At 39.7% G+C, this 20630-nt stretch overlaps 1 protein-coding gene across 1 annotated transcript in view; it reads left to right on the top strand.

The window, feature by feature from the left end:
• Positions 1–11031: 11031 nt before the first annotated feature.
• Positions 11032–20630, top strand: part of NME7 (NME/NM23 family member 7) — a 73152-nt gene continuing 63553 nt past the window's right edge. The window contains exons 1-3 of the mRNA XM_082278579.1: positions 11032–11095; positions 14479–14645; positions 19418–19528. Coding sequence (XP_082134705.1) covers positions 11093–11095; positions 14479–14645; positions 19418–19528 — 281 coding nt within the window. The 5' untranslated portion in view covers positions 11032–11092. The remainder of the gene's footprint in view (positions 11096–14478; positions 14646–19417; positions 19529–20630) is intronic.

Genomic DNA, 20630 nt, shown 5'->3' on the forward strand with positions numbered 1-20630 from the left:
ACAAACAGAAGTGGCTTCTTACTGATCATTTCAGAAGTGAATTCTTGAGGTTTAAATAAGGTGCTCAACCTGTCCTTGGGCACCAGAGGGTGCTCATGTCTTTGCAAAGAAGTGGCTCTCTCCCGAGAGAGCCACTGCTCCTGAGAGCCTGTTGCCATGATCTTTGTTTGCATAGGATCTTTCAAAAATTGTAACTACCTTAATTATCTTTTCAAAGAATCACACTTTTTCTGAAGAATACTCTAACACGCTTGGAAAGAGAGCCACATATAAGAGATGGGCTCCCCACACATGGGAAGTGGGGAGAGGTGGGTAAGCATGCTTGAACCTGTTCTTCCACATTAACACTGCACATTTAAGTGTGATCCCTCGCTAAATTTAGTACTCCTCCTATTTTTAGCCTTTCCTTGTATTCTTTCTCCTACTGTAGGGACTGCATTATGCTGTATGTTTTCTAGTTACGTAAGAGCAATGCTGTCCTCACCCTGTCCCATGGTCTCTGGTACAATACACTCTTTGATAACTGAACCGTGGTCTTTTGAGTCTGCACACTCTCAAATCACTGGGATGGAGTAGAGGAACTGTGATCTGGATCCAATCCTTGCAGCTACTGACATTCTGGACTAGCAGTGTTTCCTGGAGGCTGCTGCAGGGGCTGTGGGCTGGGCAGCATTTTCCCTTTCTGACTTCTTCCACAGGTGCCTGATTCCTGTGCTGCAGTGAAGGGGCTGTGGAAGCAGGAAATCAGGATGAACTGACTGACCTGCCTCTGCTGTGTTTTTGTCAAAATGAAGGGGTATTTATGATGCCTAAATAGTACAAATATTTTAGCTATTAAATCTTGCTATCCTTCCGTGAAAGGAGTGATGGTGATGATTATTCCCATTTTACAAAAGTGGGAAATATAGCCTCCTTTTTTAAAAGGTGCTGAACATCGAATGCACTAATGCAGGGGGCAGCTGTGAAGGTGGAACTAAGCAATTTTATCCAAACTGTGTGCGGGATTGGAATCTCTCAGTCACTGTCTTCATCCAGCAGAGACGTTTGCACTTCTGGGGGATAACATAGTTCAGTTGTGCAAATCTGATGACAAAAGGCCTATGCTTTGGGAGAGAAATAATCCATGATTTTAGAACAAATTTTCATGAAGTGAACCTGTAAAAGTCTTTTAGGATTGGCAGAGTTTGGGAATATGATTATACTTAGCCACTTTGCTTTCTGTTCCCCACAGAAGTTTTTGATTTCTTACTTTACTAATGGGAAATTACTGAACGGCTTTTATCATGAAAACTTCTGTTTGCATGTAACTTGTCATTAGTCTGACTTCAGAATAAATTATGACCATGACATCTGTACTTGCTGAAATCTGGATTTAGTCCAATTACCTTAGAATTTGACACAATCTGAGAGAAAATAGTCAGCATTTGGTTAAGCAGTAGTGTAGACAAAATGCTTGCTTTAAGTGCCCACAGTAGTGAATGAGAAACGTGTCAGCAGAGTTGTTTGTCTGCTTCATAGGACCATAAACAGTTACTGGAACATGGCAGGCTCTGACTGTTCCAGGTGGATGCAGCATGTGAGGTCTTCAGAGCATTCACACAAACTCCTGGGTGCTAATTGCTCGTGGTATTGGCTGGCTGAAGGACCTGCTCTCCCTTAGCTGTGATTCCAAGGCAACCAACTTGTTCTTGTTTAAAAAGCTTTTCAGAAGATTATTATGAGCTGAGATAATCTGGAGATGCTGTAGGCATTATACTACTTTGAAGTGCTGTTGACAGCTTTAGTTTAGGATTTGTAGGTGTTTCCTTTCAAAGCTTTCCTTCCAGCTGCTTGTAACTTTCTCAAATTTTAACCATTCTGTGTGAAAATTTCCAGATTGATTCTACAGGAGGTTGAAAATTTCATAGAATACCTGAATAAGAATGTGTGGGGAGAAAATTTGAAAATGCTTCAGAATCCTAATTTAAAAAAAAAAAAATCCTCTGAAAAGCTTTAGTTCTCAAAATACTGGAAATTGAAAGCTGGAAGCTTGCCAGAGGAATGGTTTTCTATAAAAAACTACCTTTGAATATTGACATCAGCTTTAATGTTAGGCCACGTTCTGAGGCTTTCAGAAGTGTTTTTCCTGTAAGTACAATATTCGTTGGATCTTGTAATGGGATGTGCACAGGTAGCTCAGTGTTTCCCTCCTGGGATCACATGGAGGCATTAATTTCGTGGCTGGCAGGTGGAGACACAGCGTTCAGCAGTCGACCACGGCAGCATTTCTGCCACTACTGGCTGATTAAGTGCAAAGCACCTAAACTTTGTGCTCTGATGTGATTATGTGGGATGACCCGCTTTGCAAATCGTGCTCTGAGTCAGGGAACAGCTCTGCTTTCGCTTACATCACTGTCAGGCTCTGCTGGAGTTAGTGGAGACAGACAGACGTGCTGAGCGCTACTGACTGCTCTTAGAGGAATTACCTGTGATCATGTAATTAGGAGTACAACAATACGTGATCCTATCATCTGCAGCTTTATAAATGTGCATTACATGGCCACATGTTCTCCTAAAGACAAGATGTAGCTGGTCTTCTAAAGCTAAACCTGGCTGAACAGAGCAGTGAGGAGCAGTATGGCATCCTTCATGTGTTTTAGAGAAATTGTTTTCCATAATTGGAAAAATAATATGCATCCTGTAACTAAGTACTTAACTATGACATGTAATTGCAGAGGATTGAAGTTATTGGTTGAGAATTTCAATTCTTGATTCTTTTGTATGAGAGACAGAGGGAAAAAACTATTAGGTTACACTAATTATGCCTACATGCTTCATAGGAAACTTACATCATTTACATAATCTAGTAGTAGAAGAAGATTTCTTGCTTAGTAAATCAACAGAATAGCAAGATAAATTTGCTGATGTGACATGAAATTGCAGATTCCTAAATCTGAGAAGAAAATTTGAGGCCTTCAACCTTCTAGAGCTGTGTTTATCACAACCCTGAAGCATAAGGGGATGATTTACTGAACTGAGATCACAGCTGAAGAGGAAGATTCCCTGGGTTAGTGCTACAGGATCAGAAGTATCCCCATGCTACGTGGCAACAGATGGACCAAGCAGCAATAGCCATATGAACATACACAGTCCAAAAGGCACCTGAGAAGCCTAGGAACCAGTAATACTGCAAGTCTGTGGATCCAAAGGATGTAGCACCAGTTGGAGGAGGGTAAACACAGATGCACTAGAGTGTTTGACTCAATAGATTCAAATTATTAAGGATGTTAATAATTTATCCCATCTTTGCTTAATTTGAAATAGTCTAGAATTTGTGTGAAATTTTCAATAGGTAGGCTTTGCTTTCTACAAGGAGAGGATAAAAAGAGATATGCTTACAAAACTCATCAGTGAGCTTCTGAATACAAGTCTTGGGTTGAGAATTGTCTGTAGTCAAGACATTGTCATGGAAATTGCAGTTGCCAGATGTTTTTCCTTTTGAAAAGTGATCTTTTGATTTTACTTTTTCACTAAAGAAAAGCCTGTTGAGAAAGTAGTGGGAGGTGCAACAGCAGTGAGGGGGCTGCAAAATTGGAGTTCTAAAAATGATTCCAGCTCGTGTGTCAGAAACATGAATAGAAGAGGAGGAGGAAAATGAGTTTTAAGAGACACAGCTAATTGAGTGCTCTATCTACACAGTGTTGTGGATTTAAGTTTTGCCTGGAAAATATCCTGTATTACATAAACTGTGAAGGTAGAAGATGGCTTGAATAACACAGTTTAATAAGCATGCACTGATGAGAATTCATTTTGGGATTTAAGGTGCACAACAATGCTGGAAATTAGAGCACTTTCTGCCACACAGAATGTTATTTGTTAAATACCACCAGCCTGTCTGAAGTCTCTCATTTCAGTCTTGCAAAATTATTGCTAACATTTAATGGCTTAGCTACTTCTGTGCTTTTTTGCCTTTCCCTTTTCTTTCACAAATGGAGATGTTTCCTTTGAAGAATTATTGATGATGGAAAATTACTTGTAGTAGGCAAATAGGATTTTATATACTGCTCTCTGTTTGTTTGTCTCAGAAAACCTAAGTTTGTGTGGTCACAGTCTGTTCATATCTGACCACTGAGTTTTCTCTCTGGGTAGTTTAAAGTTTACTGGCAGATTTCAGTCAGACTTGGCAGAGGGGTACTGATGTTCCTCCAGGTTTCACCAGAGTGAGGAGGGGGAAGAAACTCTCTAATTCTTCTTTTAAGAAAGACTTCACTGTGAGCTCAACTATAGTTGACATCAGAGAATCCAGGTGGGTATGAGCCTTTATTGAACACCTGAGCTGAAGAGAGGCTGTGGTCACAACAGTCAGGGATGAGAAACATGAATATAGAGAACCAGGCATCATTTTTTCTCATGCTTGCGTAAGTACTTGACTTCTAAAAGAGATTTTTTAGAGATTTCAATTGTTTTAAATGTTTTTGAATTTTCTTCTTCAGCTTTATGTCTGCAGAGGATTGTCACATTTAAGATGTCCTTCCATGAAAGAGTAGCACTCCTAACCCACTGGCTGAGACTGTCTTTTAAGCTAATTGAAATTACAGTTTTTTTGTCTGGTGGTCTGAATTTGGGAGTGCTTGGTGCTCTGTGGGAAGTTTGGCATAGTGCAGGGCCTGCACCTAAAAGTGTTCAGCTGAAAATAAAGCAGGGCTTGTCAGATGTTAAAATGGGAGAACAGGAAGGCTAACAAGTCAACCATTTAAAGCAATCAAAGTATTTATTTCTGGGGCTCTTAGGAAAGGACGTGATAATGGGATGGTGCTTCTGCTACTGGTCTGTGGGGGGAGTATAACTACTGTGAGTGGCTGCTTCTGTAGCTGAGATTCCTGGCTCTTGCTCCTCACACCAGGAGTTTATCACTTACTGCTTTTCATTTGTGCTGAAGTCCTCTTCAGGACTAGGAAGTAGCATTAAATCTGAAGTGGGGATTGGTCTGGAAGACGAATTATTGGAGATTTATGAGCTTTGAGGAACTGTTTCAAATAATTCATGACAGGACTTAGATACCTGCTGTTAGAGGTTGATAGTACATTTATAGCAGTAGCTTCTGGACTTTGGAGGTTGATTATACGTTTATAACAACAGTTTCTGGACCTAATTCTGAAAATAATGTTCTTGGTGAAAGCAGCTGCTCAGGTCCCCCACTTCACCCTGTTTGAAGAGCACAAGCACAACTCCGTCTAAGGAATGCACCAGCACAAATGGCAACAGTTGGTGGGGTTTTTTTGTAGAAACTATAAAGAGAAAAGATGAAGATACCTCTTCACTGGCCATTTCACCTTTTTATTTTGGTTGCCAAGCTCTTATATATTTTGATTTTTTAAATCTTTTTTCTTCCTGAAAACATAAGGTAAGTACATGGTAATGCATAAGCAGACTACCTGATGTTGGAGTCAATCAGCCTCATGGTATCTTCACCTGAAATGTTATACAATAATTAGTATTCTTATACTTCGAAGCCATCTCATTTTTTATAAAAATACTCTTGCTCTTCCAAAGTATTTTTGAGAGTGCCACCAACTTGGTTTGAGGTGGGAGCAGGTTGGAAAAAATGTTCCCTTAAAATTGTTGCCAGAATTTTAGGAAGCTTCAGAGCAACTTTTCCAGAAAGCTTTTTCAGTGTATTAGGAGAAATACCCGTTTGGTGTGAGAATAGTTCCTGTCTGCTGGTCCATCCTGTTCCCAGTGATTTTCATAGAAACAGCTTGGTCTGTGGTTAGCTGGAGGTTTTCCCCGTGACAGCACTGGGTTTTACAACATACAGAACACAGATATCAGGATGGATCAGATTCAGCTTTTACTGAGGTTTGTGCAGTCTTTTTATTACTTCATTAGGAGATGATTCAAATCCTTTGATTCTTTTTCTCTCTGGTCTGTTTTCAGAGTCACTGAGTCACTGAGAAAAATCGAAGGAGCAGCAGACAACAAAGCTGCACCCTTAAAATGTAGCAATGCTCTGCATGACTCCTGAAGCTGTAATATGTGGGCAATGGGCCCTGAGCCTGTGTCAGATAATGCCTTGCATGTTGAAGTTCCTGACAGCGTGTATAATCTCAGAGATACAAGATTGCTAATAGCATGTACAGGTGCACTTTATAGATACCTCAGGTCTTATTAATTTTGAGAAATATTTTGTTACTCTTTCATGTGACGTTCTCTTGAGCTGAAAAAAAACCTCAGCAGCTCCCTGTATTCTCCATTGTAAGATAAACTCTAGTATGAAATTTCTTGTCAAAACCAGAGGAGGAGGAGGAGGAGGAGGAGGAGGAGTAGGACACAAGTACTTACCCCAGAATAGTACAGTAGTGTGGCTGCCCAGTGGCATCATGAAGCATTTGGAAAACCAAATCTGTCTTCTGCATAGGTCAGACCAGAAGGATAAAGTTGTTTCTCCACCTTTGCATGTGAGTTCCTTAGTCCTTGAGCTGCTCTTCTACCACTGTTGCTCCTCATGAAAACCTTTGGAAGATCTCCTTTGGTTTTACTGCGGACAGAAGCCTTTTGGAAGTCTAAAAGGTTTACAGGACAAGATACTGTGTCCTGTCCAGCTTGTTGGTTGCCCTCGGCAGTTTGGTTCCAAACGCATCATCTCCCTCTGCACAATTTTCTGGGAGCACAGTTCTTTGATGGATGCTTAGATTTAGCTTCTAGAACTTAGTCCCATGCTAGCTAAGAATGACTGCTTCCCCCATCACTTTCGAAAGTAAGTACAAGATGGAGCATTTTGAATTCAGCTGTACTTCAATAAGCGTTTCTCGTGTGTGCAGAGCCATCCTACTGCATATTCACACATGTCAATATCAACATAAAGCGTAAGGCAGCAAAACCCCACATGCATTTCAATGTTTTTCTGTGCAACTTACAGAAGGAAGAAGAAAAAAAACCTATTCTTTTCATCTTCACAGTAGGTGAACTCTTGACATTGCTGATCTCAGTGGTTCTAGATTTTACCATGGAAAGGAGATGTAAAACCTGAGCTCAAGACAGCTATTCTAAAAGTATCAGTATGCAAATGTAAAGTGCATAGTCACTGCTGGACTTTTTAGTGGTAGTAATTTTTCCACTAATGTGAACATTTATGAAAAAATATTTCTCCCCGAGTAGGTATTGCTTGGTAAATTGCATAGTCATGAGAGCAGGGGCTATGTGTGATTTTAATGAGGGAATGGTACAGAAATGAGTGGAAATTAATTCTTTCAAGCAAGAATTTTCTGAGTTATAATGTACTTATAGATTCACTTGATTTGATATTACTCGAGCTGTTCAAAGGAGTGTGATTTCAGTGGTGACTAACATGCCTGTGCCATTTCCTAGAGGAATGAGATGCTCTCTGGTCAAGAACTGTGAAATATTCCCCTTTCAGGACTGGCTCTTGGTCTGGAGCAGTGTGGTGCATTGAGCATGTTACCACCTGACAGGTCATCACTGTTCTCTAATTGCTCTCTTTTGGAGAGTTATTTTCTTTGTGTTTCCTTTGTTAGGAGGACGGACAGAAGCTAAGGATAAAACTTAGCTTGCCTCCATAGTACTTCCTCATCTTTGAGACTCCTTCCCACTTTGCAGTCAGGACACATTAGTGAAGGGGTGTATGAGAAGGTTGTTTGCTACACCAGTTCTGTTGACTGAGTGGTAAACTGATTGAAAAGAAATGGTCAGAAATTAGAATTTCAGAGCTGTGAAGGCTTAAAAATGTATTGCAATCCTTACAATTTGTGATGGGAAGTGGACAGATTTTTGTGTTTGGTTTTTGCCTTCAAAATCCTACTCCATTAAATAGGTACATGAAAGTTTCTGTTCTTGTTTGAAAACATGCTATGAGCTTAATATGTACTCGCTTTTAAAAACTTACATTATAAAATTGGTTGGCATTTTTGATGACTTGGAGTGGCAGTTTCACAGCAAAGCCTGGCAAGGGCTTCCCAGGATAAGTTCACCATATCATGACTGTATTCCGTATTGTCTCTTTTCTGTTTTAAGACTACCTGTATGATTCTGAAATAGTAAGCTTGGAGTTCTACAGTGTTTTAGGTACTTGTTCGGCAGGGTCTTCAGTTTGCTTTTAGTGTTGAATTTCTTCACTTTGCAGTGTGTGCCTCTGAAACTTTCACAATTATAATGTTTCCAGTTATTTTTACAGTGTTTCCCATAGGCTTCGAACTTTTTTTCTGATACTGTTCTCTACATGTAGAAATATTTATTGCAATAATTTTATGTCTGCACAGCAGAGAAAATTCTAGTTATGGCTCAGGAGAAGCTTTAGAGACTTTGTTTTGGTCATTTTAGAAAAGTATTTTCTGAATACATAACAGTGATGGATTCAAGCTGTCGTGCTTACTGATAGCTTTTTCTGGGTGTTTGGGGATTAGCTCTGCAGTTTTTCTCAAGTCTAAGTAGCATTTATTACCTTGTTTTTGCTTACAATGCCAAAAGAAGATAATACAGAATGGTGATTTCTGCTTTCAGTGGCCAGCAGAGCTTGCTGAATAACAAGTATTAATAGCTCAGACATTGGGTAAAATTCTTTAAAATTAATTTCAAATTGATCTTAAAACCAAGGTTGTGTTAAAAGGAGAAAAAAAGCAGACCAATTCCTCACCACACAAGACACACAGTGCAGTTTCTTTCTGTAAACACGAAGGTGCTGATGATTGATACTAGTGACTAAGTAAAAAATCTAGTGGTGTTTTCTTTGGTTGTTCACATAAATACATTACTTCCCTGAGACAAGAGAGCATTTACAAATTTTGGAAGTTTTGCTTAAATGAAAATTGGTAGCTTCTCTGGCGACTGCTAGCTGGAAAATACAGTTTCAAGAGGTGCTAGAACATGAAATAAGTAACATGTAGTTGAATCTGATTCATAGTAATGCAATTACATGTCTTCAGTGTTATGAAGAGGCATTGGTTAAAGGTGGTGCATCTTTTTTATTTCATCCATCACTAGTCATTTTCTGGAGGTAGTACTTGAGAAATGCCCCATCTCTGGAAGTGTTCAGGGCTGGATGGGGCTTTGAGCAACCTGGTCTGGAGAAAGGTGTCCCTGCCATGGCAGGGTGGTTGGAACTGGGTGATCTTTAAGGTCCCTTCCAACTCAGAGCATTCTATGGTTCTATGAAACAGAACTGTTTTTCTTTTTAGACAATGTCTTTGGTAGCAAACTGCTTCTCTATAAATTCTATTCTTGACAAGATGGTGATTAGTCAAATTAATTGAACAAATATCTTGTTGTCCAGTAGTGTGAGTGTAAGATCAAAGCTGAATTCAGTCTGACAGCCCTTATTACTGCTTACTGCCTGTATAGCAAAGTTCAGGAGTGAGTTTTGCCAAAAGACAGAGTTTGTTCTGACCTGCATATTGCCAGAATGATGGTAGTAGCAGTAGTGACGCAAACACATCCAGCTCAAGCAAGGGCCGGAAACCAGGCTAAGTCCCTAGGGAGTTTTCATGCTGGATGCTGCACGTAAAAGATGAGCTTAACTCTTGTCAAAGGCTGCAGTGTGTACTGTACAGATAATACAGAAGTTGGAATAGCTGATGCTAATAAGGTTTCCGGTGCTGCACAGACTTCTACAGAGAGAAATGGAAACTCTGCAGCCTTCACGGGCTCTGTGCTGCCTCCATGGCATAAGTGTTTCTGCAGTGCAATCATATCTTTGCTGGCAGTGTAGGGGGTACCATAAGAGTTGACAGGAGGGTGGGGCATTTGTCATGATGCTTTTGACTGAAGAGGTACTAGTGTTCATCACACTGTAAAATTCTGAGTTTTTTCTTCATTATCTCATTCTTTCCTGCTGCTGCTTCTGTTAGGACTTCAACCTGCAAAAGCACTTAGTCCTAAGTCAGTGGTAAGCTGAAGATGCTGGAAAAGTATGATTCTTTTCCTGCTGGTGTTTTAGATTAGTCATGGAAGCTCACAGCAACTCTCTGTCTTGTTGCTTATTAAGTTGTCTTTGTAACAATTGAAATGCCGCTGTTTTCTAAAATCTGAATATTAAAAAGGCCCACATGTCTTTAGGTTAAACTCCCAGTGGTTCCTCGATGTTTAAAGTGTATAAGAAGAGTACAGATATATGTGAAGTGTGGAAATGTGTGACAAGACCATGCTTGCCCTCAGGAGCAGCAGTCAGATTTAGAGGAGGTGTGGGAATTAAAAATTGAAAGCTCCATCTAACTATTCCAGCTATCAAATAACTGATACTGCATCAATAACTAACAGACATGTACCAGTAAGAGGAATGAGAACTGCACATCTACGTGCTGTACCTCACCTTCGTGCTTGCTTTGCTGGGGGCTGTTATCCTCTGAGGATGAGGTGTGGGGAGAAGCTACACATGTAGTTACACTTCTGGAATTACTGCAATCCATCTCTCTCATCTACACTCCTTAGGGGCAGAAAATGAGTTGTAAATGAGGTTGGGCTATTTCTGCTTTATGTAAATTTCAGGAAGTTAAGTAGTGAATCAAACGAATGTTGTCCTTAACTTGAATATCTCATCATTAAGAGGAGTTTAGATGTGACTGTTAAGGAAGAAGAAAGTGTTTTCTTGTAGGATGTGTAGAAAATGTGTTAAGAGTAATTTAATTGTAGGCAAACACTTTTTTTTTAACAAAAGAAAGTAAATTAAATACTTTGACTAAGTTAAGAAGTCTAACAACAACTTCTATAGTAGCCCATGCTTCATGATTGATGAAATCAGGGTAAGTTATGAGATTGTCTGGAAAACTGCCATGATCCAAGTTCTATCCTACTTAAAAAAGGATAGCTAACAAGTAAAAAGATGTCACCAGCTTTGGTAGGCAGTAGATAATATGCAGAGTGTGCCAGTCCATTTACAAGGGATGGTTTTTTTTACTTTTATGATAAAAAATGAAGGAAGTTTTTTATTTGTGTATTTTTACATAGAGAATATTTATGTTTTCTGTAATAGCCAGTTTTGCCCCTTTTCTTTTTCCAGAGTCAAGATGAGAGATTTGCTTTCATTGCTGAGTGGTATGACCCAAGTGCTTCACTCTTTCGGCGTTATGAACTTCTGTATTACCCGAAAGATTCATCAATTGAAATGGTAAGGATGTAAGAAAGAAAATCTGTTGTCATAAATGTAATATCCAGTTAAACAGTTCATAAAATGGCAAGCTATTGCCTATGTCTGTTGATTTTCCAGGTAAGAAATTTTAATTTAAAATGTATCTTGCTCTGTTTCTAAAACTAAAAGAAGCACAAAAATATGAGCTCACAGTGAAGCATATGGAATAGGTTTCACATTTATGATTTTTTTCTTTCTTAAAGCTTGCTTTGGTGTGGAGAGATTAGTTTTCACAAATCTGTTTTCATTCAGTCTCTACTTGGGTTTCATAATTGAAACTCAGCAACACTGGCCTACTGCTTGAGAAGAGTGAGCTGAAGCTAATTCCAAACAGGGGAATAAGCTTCAGCAGGATTTCCAGAAGTCTCTGAAGAGTAAAATGTAAAAGAGTCCTATCAAAGTAGAGGAAATGGTAAATTTGGTTTAATGAGAGGTAGGACGTTTCAGACAGTGGGATCTAAATTTTTTCATCAGTGGTGCTTGCACAGACCTTTCTGTCTTGTGGTTCATACAACTAATTCCCATTACTTATTGACAGCAGGTGAAAACAAGCATTTTGCAATAGCAGGCCTGTATATAAAAATATAATGTGTACTGTAAAGATAATCCTCATGCCAACCAATGCTTTGTGCTTCCTTTTAGGAATGAGTAAGTGCTATGGACTAATCTGTTCCGATTCTTAGTGAAGAGTCTAAGAATAGCCTAGATTTGGATAATCACACTTAGTAATTTTATTATCAAATTTTAACCTTCCTGCTATAAAAATCAACTGCAGAAATAAGAAAGCTAGTGGAATTTGCCTTTTCTTACCCGAACTACTCCTCACTGAAGCAATAATACCCAGTTGTGTGAGAAGATACACTTTGCACTGATTATTGATAGTTTCTTCAAGCAAACTCTATCATAATGTCATCCCTTTTAAGTTAGTTCTTTGTATGATATCTGTATGTGCACAGTTTTCAAAATGGGAGGTTTCCAATTTTTATTTCCCAGAGACAGTTTAGCTGATCAGTCAGGAACTGTAATAATCTTCCTACACAACCATGTGTAGGCTGGCAAAATTGTTGTTCATTTCACCTACACGTCTCAAAACCAAGAGCTTCCAAGGTGTTCTTGAGCTTCTTAATGCAGTATCTGTGTCTTGGTAGACTTTTGCTGGTGTGCTGTTAGGATAAAGTAGTGGGGTGTGTACACAGCCATAGACTGCATGTGGGCAGGACAGTATGTGAATACCCTTAGAGAAAGAATATGTCAAAATCACTTTTGGAGGTGAGTCTGTGGACAGATATTACATTTAGAATTCTCTTCTGGGTTGTTTTTTTCTTGTTTCTGCAGAATCTGGTGATTTTTTTTCCTTTATTACTGCTTAATTCTTATGCAGCTTTTAGTACTTTCCTGAGGAGATGACAATCTGCTCTTACCGCTAACGTATCTGAGAGAAGGGAGGTGATGGGTATGAGCCAGCTTTTCCCCATGTGTGAGGAGGACGTTTTATCCCTGAACAAAAGCTCTCCCTCATCACACACCTCAACTGAGGGTGGAGCAGAGCTCTGGAAGGCTTGTTTTATATGAAGTCCTGAGCTTACCTTTTCTTTCTGTCCTTCGTGTCTTGGTTGGTGAAGGAAAACGACAGTGGGAATAATGAGAGAAGTTTCCAGCTTGCTTTGCAGCTGGAAGAAGACAGCATAGATTTTTTTTGTCCAAGGACAGAAAGCAGCTCTTTCAGTCAAACTGGATCTCTTGACAGAGAGGCCCCATTCTCTGAGTTTTCTGTAGTTAATAACTCTCATGGGGAATTCTTAAAGCCTGAGTAACTTTTCTTTCTACAAAAGATTTCCTAAAAAGAGAGAAGATATCTTTACAAAGGACAGGTTCTTAGCAGAGAACTGTTTTGTTTTGGGTAGTCTACTTCTACATGTGTATGGGCGGGAGTGGAACAGTCCAAACAGTTTTACATTTCTTCTGCTGTGGCTTATCATTCACTTTATAAAAAAGTCTTTTAAACAGATCCAAAATTTCACTTTAAAGAAGAATCCTTTAACATACGTAGATTCCCCTCTTCCTCTTGAGAAGAGAGAAGCACCTTGGGGTGCCTTTCTAGCAACCATTAGTGAAATGACCAAGGAAATGCTCATATTTTTGGTCAAGATATTGAAGAATTTGGTTATGGTTGGGACAGTTAATAGGCTCCCTGGCAAAGTCCAGAAGAAAACAAGTAGCTGAATTCAAATTGGTTTCTTTGCTTTGTTGGGTTTTTTTACCATGTTGTCATTTCATTCCCTTCCTCACTTGAATAGTAGGAGCATGTATGTAGAGCTAAGGACATTTCAGCAGGGAAGGATTCTTCCTTACAATCATGCCTCAGCAGAAGGAAGTATCAAAATAATTTGCATTCTCTAATCTGCAATGTTTTGGCTATCCTGAAAGCAATTACAATTCTTCTAGCCTTCTAACAAAAGAGAACTGTATTCACACATTTCAGAACATGACATTTTGCTCTTAAATTCTTTTTCTCCTGCAAAGTTTGTGGGAATGATGTTCTTTCTTTTAATGCTATTCTAGTGGATACACCATTGCAGTGGAGGTCAGCACATGTAGGTCGAGACAGAAGGGGAAGTTTGGCCTGAGGAGGACACAGCTCTTCCTTTCATAGGCTTCCACTTCCCCAGGGAATGGGAGGCATCTGTAATATCTGCTTGTGGTGAAGAAGCTGTTCAGCAGGTTGATTTCTGTGCTTTGCCAGCCCACCCAGAAAACTACACATTAATGTCTGGCTTTCTGCTTGGAGTGGTGATACAGAAAGCTGAATTGTCCTGACAGGCTTTTGAGCTTGCAGCTCTAGGCAGTGAGAACATCTCAGCCAAGTGTTGCAATCATCTCTCTGTCCCTAATGCTGGGTCTTATGCAGTCAAATAGAGCATAATATCACCGGAATGATGCCCTGAAGAGGAGACCTGACAGTGTGTATCCTGATCATTCTGGTGCGAGCCACTGGGCTGTGAAACAGCATGTATCTGCTGGGGGGAACTCAGTGAGACTGGGCAGAGGCATCCACCAGGCACCTGAACCTGTTATCACAGCTTGAATTAGGACAAGCAAATTACAAACAAACAAAAAAAAAAATCAAAGATAGCTGTCAGCTTGAGACTATTTAAATGGAATAAATTTGTAACTGTGCTTTAGTCACCTAAGCTTTCTTGGTACACCTGTAAATTCAAAGGGCTTGGAATTAAATCAATTAAGTGATCAGATTCAGTCCCACAGTACTATGGAAATTTCTGACGGTAGAGTAAAGATTGAGTTGAGTTTGCCCACAGCTAAATCTCTTGCTAGGGTAGATGTTAATCGTGTTTTTGCTGCAGTACGATGTGAAGAACCGCCGCACGTTTCTGAGGCGCACCAAGTACGAGAGCTTGCACATCGAGGATCTGTACGTGGGCAGCAAAGTCACTGTTTTCTCCCGGCACCTCACCATAGTGGACTATGGGAATCTGTACACATCTCGCAAGCTCGGGAGCCGCAAGGAGAGGTGAGAAGGGATGATTTTGGAATCTGGTGTTTGGGGTTTCAAAGTAGATGTTTGCTAGAGGTTTCTGTATTACTGTGGGCAGAAGGAGGAGATGGCTGCAGGTTTGCATGCAGTTTGAAGGGATCTGATTTACTGATGGCTGCAAAGAAGCAAAGCGGTACCTGCTTGTGGGCAAGCCCATAGTTAGTTACCTGATTGGTACCTTCAAGGCCAGCTTCTCCATGGTGTCAGCTGCTGGCTCCTCTAGCTATCTTGGGAGAGAAGAGGGAGAGGAGGAAAATGGGTCCTGTTTTGCTTTGTTACTCAGAAAGGGCAGGCAGCAGTGGAGTTCTTGTGATTTGTGAATTCTCTTGGGGCACAGTTGATATGATAACTGATGTCTGCTGGGCTTGAAAGGCCTGGACCTTGTGAAAGTAGCACCTGTCTCTCTGGGATCTGTGCAGAAGCCTAGTGTCCCATCAGTCTGATCTACTCTCTGTTAGTAGTCATAAATGAAAGTACTAGAGGACCACTCCCGTTTGCTGTTGTTTTTCCCCACTATAGAGATTTTTTCTCAGAATTCTTTTCAGCTTCTCTTAAGATCTGTGTGCATGAGGACAGAAAGTACAGCATGAGAATGTCAATAAAAATTACAGGCGTGTTTGTTAAGACAAAATTTGTTTCTCGTGGATGAGGATAAGACTCATAATATATTTTTGGTTTAAAGACTTGTTTTGGAAAAGACTTTAAGAAGCCAGCCGAGAACAAATATCAGGACTAAGAATAAATGGACACTAAGAATAATTTACAAGAAATTTAGAGCTGGTTTAATGGCAGTGTGGGTAATATCTGAATTTGCAAATGAATACATTTTTATAATTTGCTCCAGCCTTTTTGAAAAGAACACAGAACATTTTCTTAGGTATGATATTCCAGTGAACCTTAATCACCTGCCTTCTTGCTCCCTCCCTGTAAATGGGCTTCTTTTGAACTCTTTTTGGAGAGTTGTACATAACCAGACATAGAGGAAGAGTTGCATATTTTAACACACATATTTATCTTAACTGCACAAAAAAATTGCTGTGGAAATGCCTGCCATAATGTCTTTCCAGAGGAGTTCTGGTATGTCTCCATGCTGGGGCTGGGCATGGTGAAAGAGCAGCAAAGGAGGTGGAGAACACAAAGGGATGGATTCTGTATATGCGGCTACTCTTTTTGTTCCTCGGTGCAGCTTTGGGTAGATTATGTCTTTTTATCAATGTAAAGTTGTACATTTCCTGCTCTGCCTAAACTAACATAGTCCCTGGTGCTCTTGCAGTGCTCATGCAGTTATACCAGGAAAAGGCAGCTTATGATAAAATGACATTTTCTTCTTGTAGGAGACGTTGCAGTCTACACGGCAACACCATAATTGTGTCAATGAAGTGCTTGGTCTTGGGAGGAGGTGAATTTTTGTACTGCTCTACAAAAGGAAAAAAAGGCATTTATGACATGTCAGCTGTTTGGAAAACATTTTAGGATTGTCGGCTGAAAGATAGCATAGATATTCAAGTGGTGTTACATATTCAGAATAGCCCAAAGGAACACAGTGAAAGGTGCCTTACACAGGCAAGGGATCCTCAAAATCCAGTTTCTTCACAGAAGCTTTCACTGAGTAAACAGGGTCATATTTAAAGAGTTTCCTTGGGCAAAACAGTTACATGTGAGTTATTTGGGTTTTTTGGCCTGTTCCTAGCAGGTTTTACAGCAGTTATTAGATGTAATAAGATTTCTGCAGTGCATGATAATTCCCCAAATAATCTGCAGCTGGAATTCTGTTAATAATTTGACGGTTGCTGTATGAAGCAGAATGTTTCTCTGTCTTTTTTTGCCTTTGTGCTGTACAGGACTATTGGTAGACCAGTTCAACTTTGGAAATAACTTCTTTGGTCACTCAGTGTGTGCTCAGACAGGCTTAGCAGAGGCCTTTGAGGGAGACTGAGGAGTGTATAAAAAAAAAATCCCTTGGACAGGGATTTCTTTTCTATAGCCTTTCACTTGTGATCCTGGGTGGTTGTAACCTGAAGTAAACGTTTGTCTGACCAGTGTGTCCTGTCTAAGTAGGCTTTACTTAGAGTCTGTATCACTGGTATTGAAAATGATGTTAGAAAACTTGTGTGTCACCCAGAAATACTTGTATTCTGTTTTGAGTGGGATATGTTATTCTTATGCTTCTAGTCATTGACATAATCAGCATTTCTTCCCCTACAAGACATAAGCTACTGTGTGTGCAGCAGTCCTATTATTAGAAGGAAGTAGATCTCCGAAGCATAGTCACAGCATGCTTTGTGCATTGTTCCTTTGATGGGTTCTCGTTTTCTGCTGTTTCAGTATTCACTGCAGTACTGTCACACAGTCCCTCTGAAAAGGTAAGCAAGTGAGCGTAATTTTCCTTCTTTCTCCTTTGTTCCTAGACACAAGACTGTTTTCAAATCTACACTGCAGACTGCATCATGTCAAACCCCATGAAACATATTCCTAATTAAAACAAAAAATAGGGCACATGAATCAAAATCCAATCTCAGAAACAGTCTTCAGCATCCGGAAGTATACTTTTCATACCCCGCTTACCTCTGAAAAGCTCACATTGAAATGTTAAAGTTTAAATATCACTGTTAGAGAAAAGATATTACAAGGGTTGCTCATTGCAGTTTGTATTAATGTCTTCCAGGTAAAGTACTTTGTAATGCAATATTTCTTTGAAAATTTGTAGGAATTACACTATTACTAACAGCCTTGAAATTAGAAAAGTAAGGGACAATTTATTTCTAGCATTACCAGTCTGTCTCAAACAACCTGTGTAATGACATAAATTCAAAAAAGCGTTTGTCAAAGATGTGCAAATGGTGCTGGAGATCCCATTCCAGGGGTTTGATCCTTATTGTTCATGGGAAATGACAGTGTTGAGAACCTCTTGTGGCAGGATGCAGGTCATGCATTGTGTGGCTATCATTGGTCAAACATGCAGCTGCTCCTCCTCGTGGGCCTTGATTCACGTGGTATACTCTGTGATATGATAAATAATATCACAAAATGAGGTGGAGTGTGAAATCCTTCAGGAAGAGAGGGACAGGCTGTAAGGTTGCATGGAGTGTGCTGGCAAACTGTGTTCAATGTTGGTGAGAGGTCAGCCTTTCCTGATCTGAAGATGGGGCTAAACCAACTTAGGTTGCACTGCAGTGGACTGAAGCACAGTCTTGGTTGATTATTTTCATGCAGTTTCTGGCTGCAGCCTTAGTCCATCAGTCTTTTTTTATCATACTTCCCAATGGGTTTGGGCCTGAGGTGCTCCATGTTTTATGAACTTCACAGTGATTGAGGAATTCTGTTTGTTTCTGAGCTCTGAAGGTCGTCTACGCCTCTCCCTTAGTTGCAGATAAAATGTTGCATATGTTCAAATCTTCCTGGTTACATTTCCTGGTCCTAACACCTCCCTTGCTTTACATGTGCTGTGAAATAGTCTGTCTCTTGCCAAAGCATCTGTCAATCTGGGGTCACTTAAGGTTCAGAGTAAATGTAGTGGAAGTTCATCCATCTCCTATAATCTCAGCATATTTGCTCTGGCTGGAATATATTGCTGCTAACCTAAGGGCTGCTTTCCATGCTATGCTGGTATATAAAATAGGAAATTTGCAATTATTTGTCTTTCATTCAAGGAAGTACTGCAATAAAAAATTCCATATTGGAGAGCCTTCTTTATTGGAAGCAGTGTAAGAGATGGAAACTGCTCTTTAGGACTGTCAGAGAGTGGAGTTTCTGAGATACAGGGTTGAATAAATCTGTTAGTTTGTAAGCCGAGCACATTTGAAGCTGACTCACCACAAGATGAATGCAAATAGAAAATGTAATTTTACAGACCTTCTTTTTGTGCTTATTATTTTTGATTAATAATACGTTTAGTGCTGATGGTGTTCTTGGTGCTTTGCAAAGGTCACTAATAAAACAGTCCTGGCCCTGGGGATGTACAGTATAAAAAGATAATTACCTAGAAGACAGGATGTACTTGGAGACAGAGATGTGGGGGAGAGTGTGGAGATTTTTGGATTGATGTCCCTTAGAATATAGCTGTCAGTCAGTATAAGAGATGCAATACCTCCTCTGCCATCCTTTTATTGTGTCTATTAACAGTGTCAGCTACTTGGCATCCACATTGTGTACTGTGAAGCTTTTATACTGTACCAAGAACAAGAGGATCTTCTCACTGAGGACTTCAAGTATTTTAAAAGTAATAAAAACCCAATCACTTTACTTTGAGTTTTATGGAAGAGGCACATGTTCAAGTAATATTTTTAAACGGAGTTTTAACAGCTTCAATTTTATGTATATGATTAACATTAGGAAAAAAGGGAGCTGAGCAAGCACAGGGAGAGATTAACAATTCAGTTGTGTTCTAACCCAGAGGTGGGAGTGAGGAGCTGCAGACTAGCTAAGGGAGAAGTCAAGTTGTGTGCTCTGAGAGCAAACGCAGAAGTTGGTAAATAATAACTGCTGGTAGAACACTGTGATCTGACTTGGGTTAGAAAGCCAAGGAAATTATAATGTGCAAAGCTTGTTCTTATCAGAATAATGTGTTGCACAGGCATTCAAGAACAGCATGGAAATTGATGAGGCACTGGGACAGTGAATATGTGACTGCAACAAAATTTCTCTCTTTGATGTGCTGTTTTTTGTCTGAATATGAACCCAACATGCCCACCAAGTGCTCTAAGGAAAGTTCTGTTGGCTGTATCTCTGTACTTTTTTTTCCTCCCCAGAACACTGGCTTTGATTAAACCTGATGGAATGCGTAAGATCGGAGAATTACTTGATATCATTATTAATTCAGGATTGACAATCACTAAGGCCAAAATGATGCTGCTTTCAAGGTAAGGAATTTTTAAGGTTAGCTCTACTGTATCTAAATATTTTTGCAGTTGAGAATATTCTCTAAAGCTATTCTGTGTTGTTCCACATGTCAGATTCATTCCAGTGAATAAGAGAGGTAAGACTCATCAGTTTCATAATCCTGTAGGTTTCTGAAAGTATTTGGAGATTTAAGCCAAGTTTTAAAAAGTGCTGTGCAAATGAGTATGGGTGATGAAATATGTCATGTCTGTATGAACCGAAGGTGGCTACCATAACTTTAGCAATCCAGCAGTGTTTACTACTGACATGTCTGTATGTCCTCCCCTCAAGATTTCTTCATACAGTCAGTGTTGCTGGTTATAATAATGTTGTCTTTAAAGTGCTTGGTTAGCTTGCTCTCAGTAAACTTGTTGTCTTAATTTGTGCTCTCAGATTTGTGCTTTTTAATCACTGGAAGTCCCAGGCAAAACAAATGATCTTCTGATGGTGCAGGGTTGGACAGGTTTTACTCATGCATCTTCCTAATCCCCCAGCCTTCAGTGTTCTCCACTTCTTATTGAGGCCCAAGATTTAAAAGAAGGCATGCTGCAGAGGAAAGAGAACATAATTAATTTACCTTAGAAGATTTTCCCAAAGTTACTGCACTATTTCTCCACTGCTGCTTTTGCAGCATGTTTTTGAAAAAAAAAGCTGTCTGTCTTACTTAATACCATTTTCACGTGTTCTTATGGTTAATGTGTGAGGTCAGGAACAATTTTCCTTCACTTCAAAACCTTTCTGGCTTTCTGAAATACTGATAAAACAGCTATAAGCCTTCCTTCTCTTGTCTGCATGCACCTGCTGCAATGTTTGATTTTACTGGTCCCAGATCCTCCATCCAACAACTCCAATTCATGAGTTCAAACAGGTTTCTAATGTGTCTTTACAATTCATAATGTCTTTCAAACCAGCTTTTTTTTGCTTCCTCTGCTGCAATCTGAGATATTTGATCCTGAAACGTTGTTTTGGGTGGTGCTTTGTTTGAGTGTCTTTCTGAGAAGTCAAAACTATTGAGCCAAGTCACGTGTTTTAGAGTTGACTCACACTGAAGGGAAGAATGGAGACTTGAACTTTTACTGCCTA

Source organism: Coloeus monedula (assembly GCF_965178545.1).
Source record: "Coloeus monedula genome assembly, chromosome: 3".
NCBI classification, from domain to species: Eukaryota; Metazoa; Chordata; class Aves; order Passeriformes; family Corvidae; genus Coloeus; species Coloeus monedula.